Consider the following 19,982-nt stretch of genomic DNA (forward strand, 5'->3'; position numbering starts at 1 on the left):
CCTTCATAGCAGAGCAGAGGGAAAGGTCATGTGCTTTGGGCAATCTATTGCCATAGGAGAGCCACGGAAAGTTCCCAATGCCAGGCCTGTATGTACTAGAGAAAATAGGCATGCCAAGGAGAAAGGGAATGACTACCTAGGGCAGTTTTAACTGAAGAGCTTATGACAAATAGAAGCACATTAAGTGAAGAATTTGGTAAGGAACACAAAAAGTAGTATGAAAAAATGAAGTAGTATTCAGGATTATTGATTAAATATGACAGAAGTTTAATCAAATCCTAATGCACACAAATTGGCTTAGGCAAAATGCAAAATGCATTTCAAGGGGTAGAATATAGTTTAGTGTATTCACCTGAAGCTCCTTTCTCTAATATCACAGATCTGTTTTCACAAATTATCTGTATTAACCTATAGTTCATTATATCTTTCTTCCTAGAGATAAGCTGAGAAGTATTCCCTATCTGAACCCAAGTTAGAAAATAATCCCAAGGATGGTTCTGGTTACTCTAATTAGAATCTAATCCCCAATTTTACTCTATTCACTGTGGTCATAGAGGCAGGAATTGTATGCAAATGCCACACAAAGTACATAGTTCTGGAGTGAGGATGAGGATGGTGGGCCACATTATAAGAAGGAATAAAGACAATAGAGGGGAAGATCCTATCACATGCAACCAAAATGCCAAGTGTCTACTGTAGATGATGATCTAATTTAGGAGAGCAGAGAAGGGAAGTGGCAGAATAGAGATTTTGGAAGTAGAATCCAATAAGACTTTTTTGACCTCAGTTCAGTTGACATTCAGGATCAGATAATTCTTTGTTGCATGGGGGCATCCTGTGCATTCAGGGATGTTTATTAGTTTCCTTTACTTCTACCCACTAGATACTAATGGCAACTTCCTTCAGTTGCACCAACCAAAAAATGTCTCCAAATATTGCCAAATTCCTGTAAGGAGAACCTACTCCCTCCCATTGAGTTGCACTGGTCTGTAGGCTTAATTAAGTGAATGAGTAACTTTTTACCACTGAGAGAAGCCTCAGTGTTTTACAACAATAAAGACACAGAGTTATTCCTTTTAACTCTGATTTTTTTTGTACATCCCTGAAACTCTAAATTGCTGTAGAAGCATGCAAAATACTCCAGGTTTGGGGGCCTCCTCCATTACTGATTTTAACTATTTTCTCAGCCATTTTGTATTTTTGTCTCCATGTGTTGTTTGCAGTCCCCTTAGTTCATGCTATTTCTGTTGCTGGGTTCTTTGAGGACCTAGCAACTGGGTAGTAAAAGACAGTTAGGCTATGATGAAAGTGCTGAGGAATTCTCAAAGGGGCCCAACAGATTTTGTTGAAAAGTAGTTTTAAAAATATTTTTAAACATTTGAAATTTGACTTAAAAGTTGCTAAAAATCGTAATATATGCATGTGCAAAAATGCCAAAATAAAACCCACTAATTTGTACAATCAGTATGGAATAATAATTATAATAATGCTAAAAAGAAAGACATGCCTGTAATCCCAGTGGCTCGAGAGGCTGAGACAGGAAGATCAAGGGTTAAAAGCCAGCCCCAGCAATGGTGAGGCACTGAGCAACTCAGTGAGACCCTGTCTCTAAATAAAATACAAAATAGGGCTGGGGATGTGGCTCAGTGGTCAAGTGACCCTGAGTTCAATCCCTAGTACCATCCCCCCCAACAAAAAAGAAAGATAAAAGAATGTACACAATAAAGAGAAAAAAAGTAAGCAAGATATACTTGGTGTGACTAATTGTAATTAATTCAAATTTGACCCAATCATAGCCATTAAAAATGTGAAAAGATAGAAAAAGAGTTAATAAAGAATAAATTTCAAATTTAATTGTTTACAATTAAACTAAAAAGAAACGTAGTATATTTTATACCTTAAATTTTGTGTTATTAGGTAAAGCTTGATGATCCTATTATAGAGTTAAGGAAAAGAAGTTTCTGAGTATATACATATTAGGAAGAATAAGAAAACTAAAATAGTCTATGAAACAGAAACTCAGAGTTCAAAGTGGTTTCCTATATGACACAAAATTTCTTTATTGCCTCCTGGACAAATAGTCATCCCACCTATTTGAATGATTTCAGTGACAGAGTTTACCATCTTTTTATTAAGCCAACACATGCATCTCAGACATTTTTACTCATCAGTTCACATTTTACCTTCTGAAGTTATACTCAAAAGTCCAAGTTCCCAAATAATAGCTCTTCATATACTAGGAAAAAATTAAACTTATTCTGACCTCTTTCCCTAATCCAAACATCAATCCTACCAACCATATTCTTTCCTCAAGTATTTTAGTTTCTCAGGCTAAAATCTTCCTTTTTCTTGGGCTGGGGATGTGGCTCAAGCGGTAGCGCGCTCGCCTGGGATGCGTGCGGCCCGGGTTCAATCCTCAGCACCACATACCAACAAAGATGTTGTGTCCGCCGAGAACTAAAAAATAAATATTAAAAATTCTCTCTCTCTCTCTCTCTCTCTCTCTCTCTCTCTCTCTCCTCTCTCACTCTCTCTTTAAAAAAAAAAACTTCCTTTTTCTTCAACTATTCCTTGTATCACAAGACTTCCAGAGATTTCATGATTTTGATCATACTCCTTTGATGTCATATTGCCATTAAATTTTATATTTAATGAAAAATTTTAGTTATATGAGAATATGCTAATTAATATAATGTTAAGTAGGAAAACACAGGATTAAAATTGTGTTTATAGTGTGTGACTATGTATCAATGCATACATACATAGAAAAGAGAATGTAAGTACATATGCCTCATTTGTTTCCTAGCTATTTCTGGGTTATAGGTTAGTATTATTTTCTTCTTTACTTTCTTCAGTATTTTTGAAAAATGTTCACAATTAGTATGTATTATTTTCATATTTACAAATGATACAATTTAGTAATCCAAGCCTGTTTAGACATACACTAGCTGAGAGTGGGCATTCAGTCTGTGCTATTTGAAGCTAGGTCCTTATTACTTGGCACAGTACTTGACACAGAACATATACTTGATTAAATATTAAATACGATTTATTTAACTAATGAAAATATTAGGCATAGACTTCTTATAGTCAACTTCTTATAGACTTATAGTGAAGTCTTTTGCACTTGTTCATAGCTGAGGCAAAAGTGGATGCCCATAACAACAGAATATCAATAAATATCGGGCGTTTTGATAGGTAGATGTGCAACCTGGGAAACTGACAGCTGGTGTTCTTTTATCTTTAAAAGAAGACTGAATGGGCATTTTGGTTTTAAACTTCTCCAATAGAAGAGACATAAGTCTTGATATTCAATGCAATAGCAAAACATCAATTGGGCAAGGTATCTACTCTGAACTGCATCTGTGAAATGGGGCAACATCATAACCTTTTTGTGAGAATTACATGAGCTAATATTTTGTCTGAAAAATAGTAAGTGCTATGTAAATGTTCACTGGTTCCCTTTTTTGTTTGTCAAGTATCTACTCTGACCAGAACTGTGTTACTTTGTAAGAGGAAAACAAAGGATTCATTATAGGGCATGGGATCAGACCTTGGAAAGCTTGGGTAGGAAAGTGGGAAGACAGACCACTCTTCTTCTGTGTTTAAGGTTAGATGGCATGTGTGTTACACTGAATACTAGTGAGATCTTTACATTTTTGTCTTTCTGTTTTCCTTTCCATTCCCCATAGTTGCACCCTGCCACATTCACCTATGCAAGCCAAAACTGGGACCCCAGGAAAGGCTTTACTGTGATGCGGCCCTCTTATCAGTTCTACAGTAGCATGCTCCAATGCATTGCTGAAGTCAATGGAAAGATCCACAGGTCACTGTATCTCCCACAGCGATTGGGTATGTGATTTGTGTGTTTAGATTAGGAATTATAATCATGATGCTTTGTGAGAATACCTCCTTTTTGAATAAAACTTACTCCAGCTAAATTCTCTTTTGTATAGATTAATAATCATGATAATCAAGATCCTAGGGTCTTGGGGCTGGGGTTGTAGCTCAGCGGTGGAGTGCTCACCTAGCACGTGCAAGGCTACTTCAGTTCTCAGCACCACATAAAAATAAATAAAATAAAATAAAGGTATTGTGTCCAACTACAACTAAAAAATAGATATTAAAAAAAAGATCCTAGGGTCTTATTTTAATATGTATATTACATAATATATATTGGATATATACATATATACATATACATATATTATACAAATATATACTTATCTATCTATCTATATAGATATGTGAGTAGATAGATAGATATACAGCTATATACGTAGGTAAAGCCTAGATAGATAGATAGATAGATAGATAGATAGATAGATAGATAGATCAGTAGGTAAAGCCCAGATTAACTTCTGCAATCTTATATGACTCATAAATATCAGACCATTTCTCTGGTGGCAATGTGTATAATAAATATTCACCTTTTACAGGGTTTTCCTTGCAAAACCATGAAATAATGGTGCATGTTGTGACTAAGTAACAGGCACCTTGGAATTTTATGTTATTGCTTACTTGATTAATGTGGATATGGGCCATTAACAAGGATGACCTCTTGCTCAGAGAACACATAAATATGCAGAATGAGCCACCAAAGGGCATTATGACTTTAGATAAGTAGGAGAAATAAAACTTTCTGATGGGGAAGCTTGTAAATTGGAGATAAAAATTTTCTAAGGATTATAGAAGCTGCTCAGTGAAAATACTCATGATTACCTTTGCCACCACTACCAAGTATCTTGCAATATTTTATATAAAATCTTATTTGGTCTTTTCTAAATCATGGGACCTTGTGGTATGATTTTGCATCTACAGTTTTCACCTAAGAAAGGGTTAAAGGATTGAAAATTTTTAAGAACTACTCTATAATCAAGACTTTTTTCCCTGGTTTTGTCAACACCATTATGGCATATCCTCTATTTTCTAGAAATCAAGAGAGGAAATATCTCTATCAGATATAACCAGAAGAGGCTTTTGATGGGAGACACCCTTTTCCTGCAGTGTGTGGCAGAGACCACATTCAATGGACGAATCAAATTGGATTGGGTATTCAACCGGCAAGATGTGAGTATACTATCTTTCCTTCAGAATGTTAGAGTATTTATCCATACTGTCTCTCCCTGAATTAGTCTAGTCTTGGACAAGAACCAGGCTAAGTGCTAGCAGATCAACAAAGCTGAATAATAAGTAGTATGTGAATTTCAAGAAACATGTTTTATAGGGACTGATATTTTATTCTATACCATATTGTGGTTATATATATATGATTTTCAGAAGTGTAGGCAAAGTACAAGTTCCTTATATTAATTTATCTGGCTTCCTTCCCAAACCCTGTAATAGTTTAAACATCTACAAATACTCAATACTCTTGATTGAAATTTTCATCCTTTCCCATCCCACAGTCTAAGACAACACCCAGGTGTTGTGAAGTTAAAAGGAATTTGTACCAAGGGTCCCCTGTGTACAAAAGCTATAGTAATTTGACCATCTGGAATATAACCATGGAAGACAAGGGTTTATATATTTGCCAGGAAAATAACAACACTGCCCTGCAAGCCAACATTACCATCACAGTATACAGTAAGTAAACCTTGCATTTTTGACTTTTCTCTTGATTCTACTCTTCTCCCCTATACATGGTGAATCACTCAGAAATACCTGCATTTTCTCTTCCATTGTTATGGTTTCTCCAGCTTACAGCCCACTGTTTCAGGGCTTATATGAAATCTGTCCCTTTACCCTGTCACAGGGAACATATACTGCAAAATATTGTGATTTAACTTACATGTTTTTCTATCTTTTGTCTAGCTAGTACTTAGTCCCAAATAGAGAATAAAGAGTCTTGAATATTCTTTTCTATTTTGATGTGTGATCTTGAAAACAATTACTATGCCTCTCTAGGTTTAATTTTTCTATCTATAAAATGATGTTTGAAGGTGCCCTTTGATTTTTCTTTTTACTGATATCTATGTGGCTAAAAATTGAATAGCAGAAAGAATTATTAAGTGAACCTCTATTTAACCCAATTACCTTGGGTTCATGGAGTGGTGATTAATAAATACATATGTACATAATACATGCTCTCACAAAACAAAACAATAGCCATATTCATCCCAGTACATTTATACAGAAAAATATTATTTGGAATGCATACACACAGATTCTAACACTTATTTGAAGGTATGGACAAAATCCTCAATTATTGGAGCCTGGGGGGCATGCGGCCCAATGGTATGGTGTGTTTTATCATTCATAAGCCATGGGTTCAATGCCCAGCACCACAACAAACAAAAATTCTCACCTACAAATACTAATATTTGTCTACACACAAATGCTTACAAATTCAAATACAGTCACATTCTGAGTTTATTCTATAGTAAAAAATTTAACCGCTATAGCTCAGTTAAACCCCTACAGCTGAGTTTATAAGATAATTTTCTTTATGTTTATCAGGCTTTGGATTCCATTTGTCCACTTTAGTAAACTGGGATGTCTTCAGCTGCAAACTACCTGATTAAAAGTAGTTTAACAATCAAGAGACAGTTATCTTATATAATAGAGTCTTCAGATGCTTGATTCAGTGGATCATGAATGTCCTACTGAAGCCAGGTTCCTTCCATTATTTTACTCTGCCACTTTCATTATTTTCAATGTACCCTGCATGTTGCTGAAGTTTCAGAAAATATATACCAATGATAGTGTCTAAAGGCAGGGAAAAGAAGGAAATTGATGACTTCCATTCCTTTTTAAGAATCTGTACAACTTTTCCTAGAGATTCCCTAGCTAATTTGCCCTCTTGCCTCATTGGTCAGAAATCATTCATTACACATGTCTAAATAATCATCTCACAAGGGAAAAGGCCAACATGATTATATGATTCTCAATTTTGGAGCAGTACTATACTTGCAGGCATTGGAAATATAAGGGGTCATGTTTTGTTTGTCAAAATGACTGGTGATCACTACTGGCATTGATGGGATAGAGTGAGACATAGTATTTCACAACAAAGAATTGTCCCACCTAAAATGCCAATCCTTATTAATAAACAACAACATTTGTCAGTTCAAATTTTATTCCCTGAGGTTTGGAAAAATATGGCTGCTCATAGGAAGAGTAAACAAAGTTAAGATTTAGTTTTACTTTATCCCTCTGATACCATACCTCTTCTGATTCCAGAAAAATCATTCCTCAATGTGAGATGCAAAAGAAGGTGCATTTATGAGGTGACAGCTGGGCAAAGGATGCTCAAAATAGGAGTAAGAGTGGATGCTTTCCCTCGCCCCAATGTGACCTGGTAAGTGGGCCTTCTTTTCTAAGGTTCTCCATTCCTGTGTCTGCTAAACCTCACCCTTAACAATCACTCCTTCCACCAGACCCTTAATTTGGCATTGGGAACTCAGGAATACATTAAATCTGGAAAATAAATTAATCCTAACCCTACCCTTTGGGGCACTCCCAATTTCAGAAACTGGGGCTTATCTCCTTGTTCCCAAGAAGAAGTGGGTTTCTTTGATTATTTTCTTCTCCTACTCTTTATATCCCCTATGTTTGGGAAAATGAGTTTTGCTCTTTGAAAGTAAAGGAGGGAACAAGTCTGGAAAAATTGCCAAGGTCATTATGGGATTACAGAATCTTAAGGTTTTGAAGGACTTTTAAAGATGGTCTTACACAGCCTAGTACAGGTCCTTGAACATCAGGGTAAGAAATGGTGAGGTGGAAACAATATGGGAATTTCCATGAGGCAGACATGTAATTAATTCTTTTTCAAGCTACCAGGCATATTACATAAACTCTCCAAGCTTCAGTTTCTTCATATATAAAATCTGAGTGATTATACTTATATTACACAACAGTTCTGACATTTAACAAGAAAAATAAATATTGTACTTTTTTATTGCTTACTTTAGAAGGCAGTGGAGAACCATCAAAGTTATGAAGTAAGGAGGGATAGATTTGAAACTAAGCATTAGAAAGATTAATATGGCTTTATGAATTTACAATGGTAATGGAGAAAGGCTAAGAGAAATAGCTACTGCTATAGGGGCTTATGACAAGAGTAATGTGAGACATGCTGCGGACATGAATAAGCAGGAGGAAATAGGAATATAAGAATGAATGAAATTGGGGAAAATTGAAGAGACAGAATACTTAGGGTTTATTATCCAGTTAGATATGTGAAGCTAAGCCCAGGGATCTGAGGTAATTCATAGGTTTCACATTTGGTTAAATGTAAGAGTGGTTGTATTATTAACAACCTGTGCTTCATTTGGATGAAAAGCTAGTGTGAGAGTGTAGGAGAGGAACACCATGATAAATTCATTTAGAGAATTTCCTCCAGGAACATTTTGAAATATGGGTCTAGAGCTAGGTTCTAGAGAGGTAAACTGAGAGTCATCAGCAGGTGTTAAATGAATACATGTAGGCAGAATACCCAGAGATAAGAGCCCAAGACACAATACAGAGTATTCTTTTTTTTTTAAAGAGAGAGTGAGGGGGAGAGAGAGAGAGAGAGAGAGAGAGAGAGAGAGAGAGAGAGAGAGAATTTTTAATATTTATTTTTTAGTTCTCGGCGGACACAACATCTTTGTTGGTATGTGGTGCTGAGGATCGAACCCCGGGCCGCACGCATGCCAGGCAAGCGCGCTACTGCTTGAGCCACATCCCCAGCCCCCAGAGTATTCTTTATCTATGTATCTATCCATACATAAACACATATATACTTAAGGGCAATTATAAGCATTTATTATGCTCCTACTATTAATTACTGAAAAATATTTTCACAGCACCTTAAATCCAGATTATTAGCAGAACCTGTAGGTTCTGATCTAAATATCTCAGCTCTCTCTCTCTCTCTCTCTCTCTCTCTCTCTCTCTCTCTCTCTCTCATCTGTTTGCTTAAGTATTTTAAGTGTTTACAGGAAACACATATATTAAAAGGGAAAGTAAACAAAAGACAAGTCAGTGAAGAAGAGAGAAATAATGATTAGAACAGTTTCAAGAGGCTAAGAGAGTTCTCACTTCAGTAGCATATATACTAAAACTGGAATGATACAGATATTAGCATGGCCCCTGCACAGGGATGACATGCAAATTCATGAAGCATTCCATTAAAAAAAAAGAAAAAGAAAAAAAAAATAGGCTAAGAGAGAAAAACATGGTCCCTGAGGTCAGATATCCCAGGAAATCTAAAGGTCATTAATGCAAAATGGCCACTTGCTTTGATATTTAGGGCATTGATGGGAATCTTGGAAAAGATGACTTCAAAATGATGATGTGGAGGAAAATTTGATTTTACAACATAAAGGAATTGATGAGAAGTGAGGAAATGGAAATATAGGATGCATGTGTGGGAATACTTTCCAAAGATTTAACCATTAGGAGAAAGGAAATAGATAGTTTTAATCTTTTACTTCCAGTGTGACTGTACTAAGATGCTACAGCCAGAATTTTTTTACTTTTTTGGTACAGCCAATTGAAATAAGGGGTGATTAACAACTGAGCTACATCCTCAGCCATCCTCAGCCATGTATACACACACACACACACACATATATTTTGTTGTTGTTGTTGTTCTTTGTTTGTTTGTTTTTATGCAGGATCTCACTAATTTGCTTAGGGCCTTTCTGAGTTTCCGAGGCTGGCTTTGAACTCACAATCTTCCTGCTCAGCTTCCCAAGCCACTGGAATTATAGGCATGTGTCACCATGCCCAGCAACAGCCAGGAAATTTGATGAAATGGGTTCCATTGCTCTGATTCTCTTTGTTGATCATGATGAAGCATAAGCCTATGGGGAGAGGGTTGTATGTCCTAGAGGCCAACACTGTATTTATCATTCCTTTCTCATGCGTTATAGGTTCAAAGATGGAAAACCACTCCCAGTAAACCATACCTTCCAGCTGGACCCTCTAAACTACAGACTCAAAATCCTGGAAGTTAATGTAAAGTATGCTGGAAACTACACTTTTGCCCTGAGCAATACCAAGCATGGCCTCTACAAAAACATCACTGTACAACTGATTGTCAATGGTGAGTTTTGGGGATTTGGATCTATGCAACAGCTCTAGGTTCCTTTCTTGGTGCTATTAGAAAAGATATTTAATGCAAGAGTCAGATAGTAACTACCATAGCTATGCAGAGACAGAGGTTTTGGAAATGCCTATTTGTTACCTAGAGTTTTTGCTTGGCACTTAATGGTGATAACAATTTTAGTGCTCAGGTTAATTAATTATCTGTCATTTTTTGTTATCAGAGATCCTCAAAATTGGCATCTTCTTATTAAGAAAATATTATTTGAGGTGCAGAGAACCAAAAATCAACTGCCTGGTTTTCTACATTAAAAGTGTCTTAAAGAAGAGTAACATGTTGTTTCCCATGGCCCATCTAAGAGCCACCTCTGATAGTTTCCTTCAAAAGTATGACAAAATAATATCAGTAGATTATTGTCATAGCTCTTGCTATCTGACTTGAAAACCAATGGTTTTAGCTTACCAGAGTGGCAAGTCAGTGTTTTAGCCTAGCTTATATTTAGCCTATCTTATATTTCACCTATGAACTTCTGATTATGGGGGAGCAAATGGTGGGGTCCATGAGGAATAAGAGCCATTCTTGGATAGGACTGTCCTTTCCCTCATTTTTTAAAATTCTTGCTTCACTAGAGACCAAAATAAGAGGAGAAGTTTTCTGGATCTTCATTTGTCTCTATGATTATGCCTCTTCATCCCTCCTTTATCAATACCATTGATTTGCAAAGGGTTTGGATTGGGGGAGGGAAGGAGGAATGCTTCCCCAAAACTAGTATAGCATTTATTTCTTTTGTATTGATCATAGACCATCTTTGTCATTTGTCTATCCTTTCTTACCTATGAATGTTTCCTATAAAACTGGATTTCCAATATCAAAAGAATATATAAATTTGAAAAATTTAAAATCACTAACTACCACTATTCCCATTACCAACATAATTGTCATAGTTAAGTGTTTCCAATCTGGATATTGAGGTAAGCACCTCAATTAAGGTTTATCACTTAACACTCTAGCAATCAGGTGGCAATGATAGGCTTAGAACCTATTTTTATACCTACTCTGTCTTCAGTCCCCACTGGCTAAGTGACCTTAGGCAAATCACTTTTCCCTTATGATCATCAATTTTATAATCATTAAAAAGAATACCACGGTACTTTCTTCACAGGGCTATCATAATAATGACATGCAGTGAAGAGATGTTTCATCTTTTTTCCTTCTCTTTCATCTCAGATGTCTGCTAAAATTGTTAATCATTACTACTTTGGCAACATATTTTGGGCACCATCATTTCCAAGACACCCTATTTTCAATGTAAAGTGAGGTAACTAGAAACAGACTGAGGGCTATTCCAAACCAGAAAATGAAGGCCAAAGTCAGACCAAGGAATAAAGTTACCAATTACACACATTACTTTTATTTCCTGTATGATCTTGTGTGTTAAACCCACTCTCAGGATTTAATCAAATGGATATGTGAAGAGTAAGTAATGAGGAAAACAAAAACCTGGTAACACTTATGCTTCCTAGAGTATCTGCTCAAAAACCATGGGTTTTATTTTCTCAAGATCATGTTGCCTGCTTTTTTCCTTTTCTTTCTTTTTTCATTACACTGACAATCAACCAATGCATTAGACATATAACTTTATTAGATAAAGTCAATTCAGAGCTTTTCTGAACCAAAATAGTCCCTTTTGAAGGCAGTTAAGAGACCAAGGGTTTAATCATTAGCTGTGATCTCTTTTCCCATATCCCTACAGAATATGCTGGTGGGACTGTTTGGAATGTTACAAGACGAGTAGCTGCATCCCCAGAAATATATTGGCCTTACTTCCAAGTTAGTGTGTTCCAATGAACCACTTTCATTCCCAATTTCCATATCTGTGGAATGGGTATTATGATGATCATGATAGAACATAACTTTGGACACTTTTCTCTCTAGTATGTTTCTATCCTGAAAAAGTAAAACTACACTTATCTTATGTGGCACTATAAGGTAAAATGTAAATATGAAAGGGAGTCATTCTGGCTGAACAGAAGGAAGAATTTCTTTTTCCTTTTAAACAGTAAAATTGTTGAACAATGGAACATGTCTTGTGAGATAATGATCATCCTGTCTATAGAGGTAGAACAATTACTAGGTAAGGAGGGCATAGGAAGTATTTTGGTAGTCAATTGCCTTTAAAGCCCTGGTAATCTTGAGATTCTATTTTAACACAGCTTATTATAATAATAGATTCATTGCCTAGGTGCATTCAGTGTTGAATCTAGAACTGAATGATAAGTGTCTGTTTAAGGATCATATTACAAATAGCTGTGGCCTGGTCTTTGGCAGAGAGAAAAATGGAGGGTTCATAAAGGAGACTGAGTGCTACCCCTCTATAAGGACTTACCTATTTCTTTATCTAATATTCAGAGTGAGAAGTGAAACCATTTCTAGTATGGATCAGAAGATAAAGGAAAAATAAACCTTACTTTCGTTTCTTATGGAAATGCCTCCTTAGCCAAAATTCAGACCAAAACACTACATTGTTTTTCATTTCCTTTGCCAGATTTCCCCATGAGAAAGTGACTAGAGAAACAAACAAACAAATACAAACTAAATAAAATCCATCAACAGGTTCTTTTCTCCCTCCATCCCATCATGAGTTATTCAAGAGAAATCAGTATAGCAAGATGAGGCCAGGCTAGCCAGCAGCTCCACTGGTTATTATTTATTCTCAAATCTCTGCCCCCTGTACCTAGTTAGTGCTGGAGAAGTGAGGGGTCAGCAAGACCTCTGAATTATCAGCTTATATTTTTAAGGTAGTTCCTCTTCCTTTCAGTGCACTTTTTAAGTTAGTGGGAGGCAGGTAGAAGTCATGCAGACCCTGGTGGGACGACTACTTTGGAGTTAAAATGGAGCCAAAGGGGTCAACCTGGCAAATGGATAATGTTTTTTTTTAATATTTATTTTTTTAATTGTAGTTGGACACAATACCTTTATTTCACTTATTTATTTTTATGTGGTGCTGAGGATCGAACCCAGGGTTTTGCACGTGTGAGGTGAGCGTTCCACCACTGAACCACAACCCCAGCCCTGGATAATGTTAAGAGGAACACTGTAGAGGGGTCTGGGCCAAGGGGCTTACTTTAAGTAAGTGGTCCACTATTCTCTCTTTTAATATTACACAGAATCCATGTGTATTTGTACCTATGACACTTTCAGGAACATTAAATGTTGAAAATTCATAGAGGCTCTTTCTATTTTGTTGGAAAGAAACAAACAAGATAATGGGCTGGAGGACTAAAAGTTTAGGTCTTCTGCCAAAAATTCTAACTATGTTTATTGACAATTTTTGAAATTCATTCTCTCTCTCTCTCTCTCTCTCTCTCTCTCTCTCTCTCTCTCTCTCCCCCCCCCCATGACTTCAGAGAGGGAGAGACAGCAGCATGATCTCTTTTTCTCTCACTCGAAAATGTCAATGGATCAAATGTTTCTTGAGCCACCTGCTGGATTCCAGGCACTATTATAGGCACTGAGATTATTGCAGGAAATAAAATAGACAAAATGTGATAGGAAACATACATTTTAGAAGGGTGTAAATAAAAAACAAAATAAATAAATGTTCAAAATATCAGTTAATAGCACTTATAAATGCTATGAATACATGAAAAGCAAGACGATTGGGCAAGAGAGTGATAGGGGTGTCAATTTCTATGCTTTATTGTCCTATGAATCTTTGGATGAAATACTTTGTAGATATCTGTAGATATTTTAGAGGGAGTTCAGTTCTTTATGGAAATGGGTAGTCAGAAAAGACTGAGACCAGTTGGAAGAGGATGGAGGTTCTTTCGTGAATATGAAAGAACAGTGTGTTTCTTCATTAGACAAGGGAAAGTATCTTTCCCAGATCAATATGTAAAGCATTTTGGTGTATATGGTTTCATTTATATTCATGTCTACAATGAAATGCGAGTTTTAACCTCATTCTTTAAAAGCACCCGTAGATATAGATATTATATTGGAAGTGGATGGTTGTATCTTCTTTAATACTGACTTTAATAGCTGCTTGGGTCTACTTTCCATGAAAAAGGTACTTAATTGTCTAATCTTTACTTGATTTATCCTCAAAGTTTGTCACCAGGTCCCACTGAGGCAGACAGATATCCACCACAGTGTATTAATGAAGAGCATAGGGACAAGACTGACCAAGTCAGGAGTCTAAATAGTGGTTCAGCATAGAGACTCAAAGCCCACTGTATAACCCCATCCAGGCAGGGAAGTACCTGGTACAGCACATTTTGCCAAAGCACAGGAACTAGTTCTGCCTGATTCAGGAGTTCAAACATTAGCTATGGTCAGTCTCAAAGCTCAGCAAATCCCTATGTAGGCAGAAGGATGCTACAGAGCATTTCTGCAGAACAAAGGAACTAAACCTGCCCCCAAATGGGTGAATAAATAGCACTTTTGTTCAGTCATAGACACAATGACAAGATTCTGACCAAGAAAGGAAGCAAGCCTCAAATATACTTTTGAAATATGTACAACCTCTGTTTCTGTTTCATGAGAAGTGACTGCCTACCATGGGTCCTAGCCTGTAGATTTATCCAGTTACAGAACTCAAATAGTGGTATCTATGGCCAAGGAATATACCCCATAACTTGTACCAATCAAAGGTGATGACAGTGCCCAACAGTTTCACCTGATGATGCTACTGAGCAAGTGGACTTACTGGGCAGTGAATCCCAGCTAGAAACAACAGAATCTAACAGAAATGTCAGTGGCCCAGCCAACTAGTGAACCCAATAGAAAACTTTGCCTGACCAGTGTCATTACCATCTGATCCATCCAGATTCATAGGCTATACTGAGTAATGAAGGTACACCTTTGCCAAAGAACACCCACAATGCTGAAAGAGGTGACTCTCTCCTGGAATGTACAGACACCAATGTAATGACACAGTGGTTACCAAGATTCAGGAAATCATAAATCCTCCAAAAGAAACTAATATCACTCTAACAATGAATCCTAAAGAAATGGAGGTAAATCAGATGGCTAAGAATTCAGAAAAGACTTCTTAAAGAAGTTCAAAGAATTATAAGGACCCAAAGATAAAAATTGAATGAACATCAGAAAGCAATACACAACCAAAATGAGAAGTTTCATTAAAAAAATGGGAGAAATAAATTGCTGATATTAAAAAAATCAATAGAAAAACAGGAAAAGTACTCAGTTAACTCCAAAGACAGAACATTTAATATGACTGAATAATAAGAGCAAAAGAATAATAAAAGAATAAAAAATTCTTATAGGAATTACAGAGGACCATCATGAGGGAGAAAGGAACAAAGATCTACAAAACTATTAGCAAAATGGCAGTGGTAAATCATTATATACCAATAGTGACCTTGAATGTAAATGGATTAAACTTTCCAATCAAGACAAAGTGACTGAGTGGATTAAAAATTATATGCTGCATATAAAAGTATCAACTCAATTTTAAGGACACATATAGACTGAAAATGGAGAGATAGAAAAATATTTCACATAAATGGAAACCAGAAGACAGATGGGGAACTATGTTTATATCAGACAAAATAGGCTTGAATTAAAATTTTATCTCTAGTTTTAATGAAGGACCTTATATAATGATAAAAGTGGCAATTCATAAAGAAAATATAATTATACACACACATACCTAGTTAAAATTTAAAAGGTACCCAAATATGTAAAACAAAAATGAATAGATTATAAAACAATAATAACAGGGGACTTAAATTTCCCATGTTCACCAATGGATAGACAGATTATCCATATAACAAGCCAATAAGAAAAATTTGGATTTGAACTACACTTTAGCAACAATTGAACCCAATACATATATAGAACATTCCATCTAACAGCAACAGAATACACATTCCTCTTAAGTACATACAGAATATTCTCCAAAATACATCATATATTTGACTAGAAATCAAGTCTGAACAAATGTAAGAAGATTGAAATAATATAATTTATTTTATGATCACAATGGTATAAAAGTAGAAATCAATAACAGGAGAAATCTTGGGAAATTCATAAATATATAGGAATTAAATACCATATGATCCAGAACAAGCAATGCTTAAAATAGGAATTCAAAAGAGATATCAAAATGTATAGAAACAAAAGGAAGTGCAAACACAATATACCCCAAACTTGTAGGACACAGCAAAAACAGATCTAAGAGAAAAAATTATAACAACAAATACCTACACTAAGAAAAAGATAGATCTTAAATGAACTAGCAAACATAGAAACTCAAGGAACTTTCTAGACAAGAACAAATTTCAAAGTTAACCAAAGAAAGGAAATAAGCAATAGCCAAGCAGAAATAAATGAAACAGGGGAAAAATCAACAAAAATAAAAGTTGTTAGCTTGTAAAGATAAAGTCAACACTTTGGGGGGTATAATAAGGAAAAATGAGAGAAGACTCAAATAAAGTCAGAAATGAAAGAAGAGATTGCAACTGATACCAGAGAAATACAAGGAAAATAGAGATTACTATGGACACTTGTACAACAACAAATTGGACCTTAAAAAATGGATAAATTGATATGTAACATACTGTGTTAGATTTCAATTACTATAACATATACCTAAGATAAACAACTTATAATCAGGAAATATTTATTTTGGATCATTGTTTCAGAGATTTCAATCCATGGTCAGTTGTGTATTGCTTTTGGGCCTATGGTGAGGCATTATACCATGGTGTGAGTATGTATTGAAGGAAACTGCCTGGAAGCCAGGAAGCAAAGAGTGAAGCAGGAAGGTACCAGTGTTCCAATATCCCATTCAGTGGCACATCCCTAGCGATCAACATTCTTCCCAGTAGGTCACTCCACCTCCCTATAGAACCATAGTCTGTAAAACAGCATTTAGCACAGGAACTTGGGGGAATTTGGGGTCACATATTCAAACCATAGCAACTACTAAGAATAGGTCATGAAGAAATAGAAAAATCTCAGCATACCAATAACTAGTAAAGAGTTTATAATAAAAAGTCTCCTATGAAAGGAAATTGCAGAACCTAGTGGCTACACAGAGGAATTCTACAAAATAGTAAAAAATAACTGTTGCCATTCCTTCTCAAACGCTTCCAGAAAAAAAAGTTTTTAAGGAGGAAATACCACCAATGCCCTTATGATTCCAGCATGAACCAAGTATTAAAACCAGATTAGGACGTTACAAGAAAAGAAAATTACAGGCCAGTATCCCTGATAAATATAAATGCAGAAATCTCAAAAATATTGCTAAGAAACTGAATTTAACAGCACATTAAAAGAATCCTTCACCATGATGGAGTGGGATTTATTCCAGAAATGCAAAGTTGATTCCACATCTGAAAATGCATGAATGGGACCAATCACATTAACAGAAATTAAAAATATAATCTGAATCAGGTGCAGAAAAACATTTGACAAAATTCAGCATCCTTTCATGATAAAAATTCTATTTGACATACTGATTTAATTTCCTTTGGATAAATACCTATTAGTAGGTTTGCTGTGCTGTATAATACTTCTATTAATTTTTTAATGAGAAACCTCTGTATTGTTTTTCATAATGGTTGTATTAATTTACAGCACCATCAAAATTTTATAAGAATTCCCCCTTTTCTGCACTCCTGCCAAAATTTGTTAATTTTTGTGTTTTTGATTATGGTCATTGTAACTGGGGTGAGATGACATCTTGTTGTGGTTAAAATTACATTTCCCTGATGACTGGTTATGTGAAGCATGAGTTTTGTATTCTTATTGGCCATATTTTATTTTATTTTGAACAATTGTGTTGATTTTTGATTATGGCTATAGATAGCCAAGATATGGACAAAAACAAGATGTGTATTCAAGAATGAATATGTAATGAAAATGTGGTAAATATACACAATTAGTCCAGCAAAAAGGATGGAATCCTGTCATTTGTAGCAACAGAAATGGAACTGGTGGACATTAGGTTAAGTGAAATAAGTTAGGAACATAAAGACAAATATTGCGTGTTTTTACTTGTCTGTAGACACTAAAAAATTAATTCCCTAGTAATAGAGACTAAATAGTGATTATCGGAATTTGGGAAGTGTGGGAGAGATGGAGAGAGTGTGTTTAATGGGTACGGGTATGTAACTGAACAGGAGGAATAACTTCTCATGCTTCCAACCACAGTGGGTTAATTGTGCTTGACAACAGGTAATAAATATTTCAAAATAGGTAGAAGAGAGGACTTTGAATATTCTCAACATAAAGAAGTGATAAATCTCTGATATGATGGTTATACATTATCATTATACATTGCATACATGAATGGGAATATCATGCTGTACCCATAAATACAATGATTATGTGATAATTAAAAAAGAAAGAAATCTCAAGAAATTCAGCACTGAAAGAATAGTTCTTCAACAAAATAAAGGCCATATAAGGAGAAGTCCACAGTTAACATTATACTTAGTGATAAATTAGAAAGTTTTTCCTCTAAGGTCAGAACAAGAAAAAAAGATGTGTGAGCTACTCAGTTTAACTTAGCATATCACTGGGAGTCCCTTCCAGGGGAATTGGTCAAGAAAAAAAAAAGTATCCAAATAGGAAAGGAAATAATGAAATTGACACTGTTTTCTGATGACATGATCATATATTTGGAAGTCCTTAAGAACTAATAGACCAATTTGGGAAGTTGAAGGATACAAAATGAACTTACAAAAGTCAATAGTGTTTCTCTACACTAAAATAGAGCTAGACAAAAAAGAATTCAAGAAAATAATCTCCTTGAGAGATTAAAGAAGATGAAGTAGAGAAAGGCTGCATTCCTAGTTGCTTTGTGTGGCTCAGAATTCAAGCATTGGGAGAACTGTAACCTAAGTGAGGTGGCTGAAAGAGGGACTTAACTAAAATTCAATATTGGATAGTCATAGTGTCTTAGAGACTTGAAAATTAGGTATATTAAAGAAGAAAGAATACATTGAAGTCAAGCTAGTTATAGGTGCACCATCCACAGTATGGGTGGTGGTTCAACAAAGAGGAGAAAGAACATACAGAAAAACACAGATTTGGTACAAAAAACCCTGAAGATCAGAAAAGAAGCTTGAAGGTAGCTGATCCAGAGGCTGTGCTGTACACATATGATGAAAAGTGCTCTCTGTCTTTTTAACTATTGTTGAGAGCTGAGGTGGAAGCCATCTTGAAGCAGCCATGCTGCAGCTGTTATTTCTGGAGCTGGGAGATAATTGAGCACCGCCACACTGTTCCAGCCACTGCCTACTATGTGGTCTAGGGTGTACCTAGCACAGGGTGAGTGAAAAGGGTACAGAAATATTCTACCAGGAGAATTCACATCAGAAAAGCAAAGAGGAGCACAACTTCTCATTTGAATTTGGCAGCTTATGTAACCAGGTAAAGCAAGTCAGTAATATGAAGAGGTGGGTGTGAATACACTCAAGAATTAAGACTGTGAAGGCAGTATTTGTGGACAACAGTGTGTGTGGAGAATTGGCTACTCTACCCCAAAAAGTAGAATTCTTGGGAAGCTCCTGAGATCCACACTGCTGCAGAGATCAGTAACTGCCAGACCCCAGAAGTGTGCTGATCTAACCTCGATAGCAGATGCCACAGAACAAACCCTCTGAAGCCAAACTTGCTGGAACTCCACTCATAAAACTCTGCAGCAGCTCCACCTTGGAAGTGCACATACCTGATCTGTGTAGATAAAACTCTAACTGAACTGAACAGTACTTACCATTTTATCCTATCTCATAATTGGTGAGATGGAAGGCTTGAGACTTATTTCAAATAGTTTCAGTCTCAGGCCACTCCAGCTGGCAGCTCAGAGAGTAACACAAAAAGAGGAAGGCGTTAATAACTCCTGAGCGTTTGTGCTCTCTCTCTCAGTACATACCTCAAGGAAAAAATAGAAAGAAAAAAATGCTGGGCATAGGCA

General features: G+C 35.9%; 1 protein-coding gene across 3 annotated transcripts in view; it reads left to right on the plus strand.

The window, feature by feature from the left end:
- LOC308638702 (vascular endothelial growth factor receptor kdr-like) overlaps nucleotides 1-19,982 on the plus strand; it is a 317,685-nt gene that overhangs the window by 86,509 nt on the left and 211,194 nt on the right. For all 3 annotated transcript variants that reach the window (XM_081276379.1, XM_081276380.1, XM_081276381.1), the window contains 5 exons: nucleotides 3,693-3,852; nucleotides 4,934-5,070; nucleotides 5,409-5,586; nucleotides 7,183-7,300; nucleotides 9,861-10,033. In XM_081276379.1, coding sequence (XP_081132505.1) covers nucleotides 3,693-3,852; nucleotides 4,934-5,070; nucleotides 5,409-5,586; nucleotides 7,183-7,300; nucleotides 9,861-10,033 — 766 coding nt within the window. The remainder of the gene's footprint in view (nucleotides 1-3,692; nucleotides 3,853-4,933; nucleotides 5,071-5,408; nucleotides 5,587-7,182; nucleotides 7,301-9,860; nucleotides 10,034-19,982) is intronic.

The sequence above is a fragment of the Spermophilus citellus genome (assembly GCF_964194105.1).
Source record: "Spermophilus citellus genome assembly, chromosome: X".
Classification (NCBI taxonomy): Eukaryota; Metazoa; Chordata; class Mammalia; order Rodentia; family Sciuridae; genus Spermophilus; species Spermophilus citellus.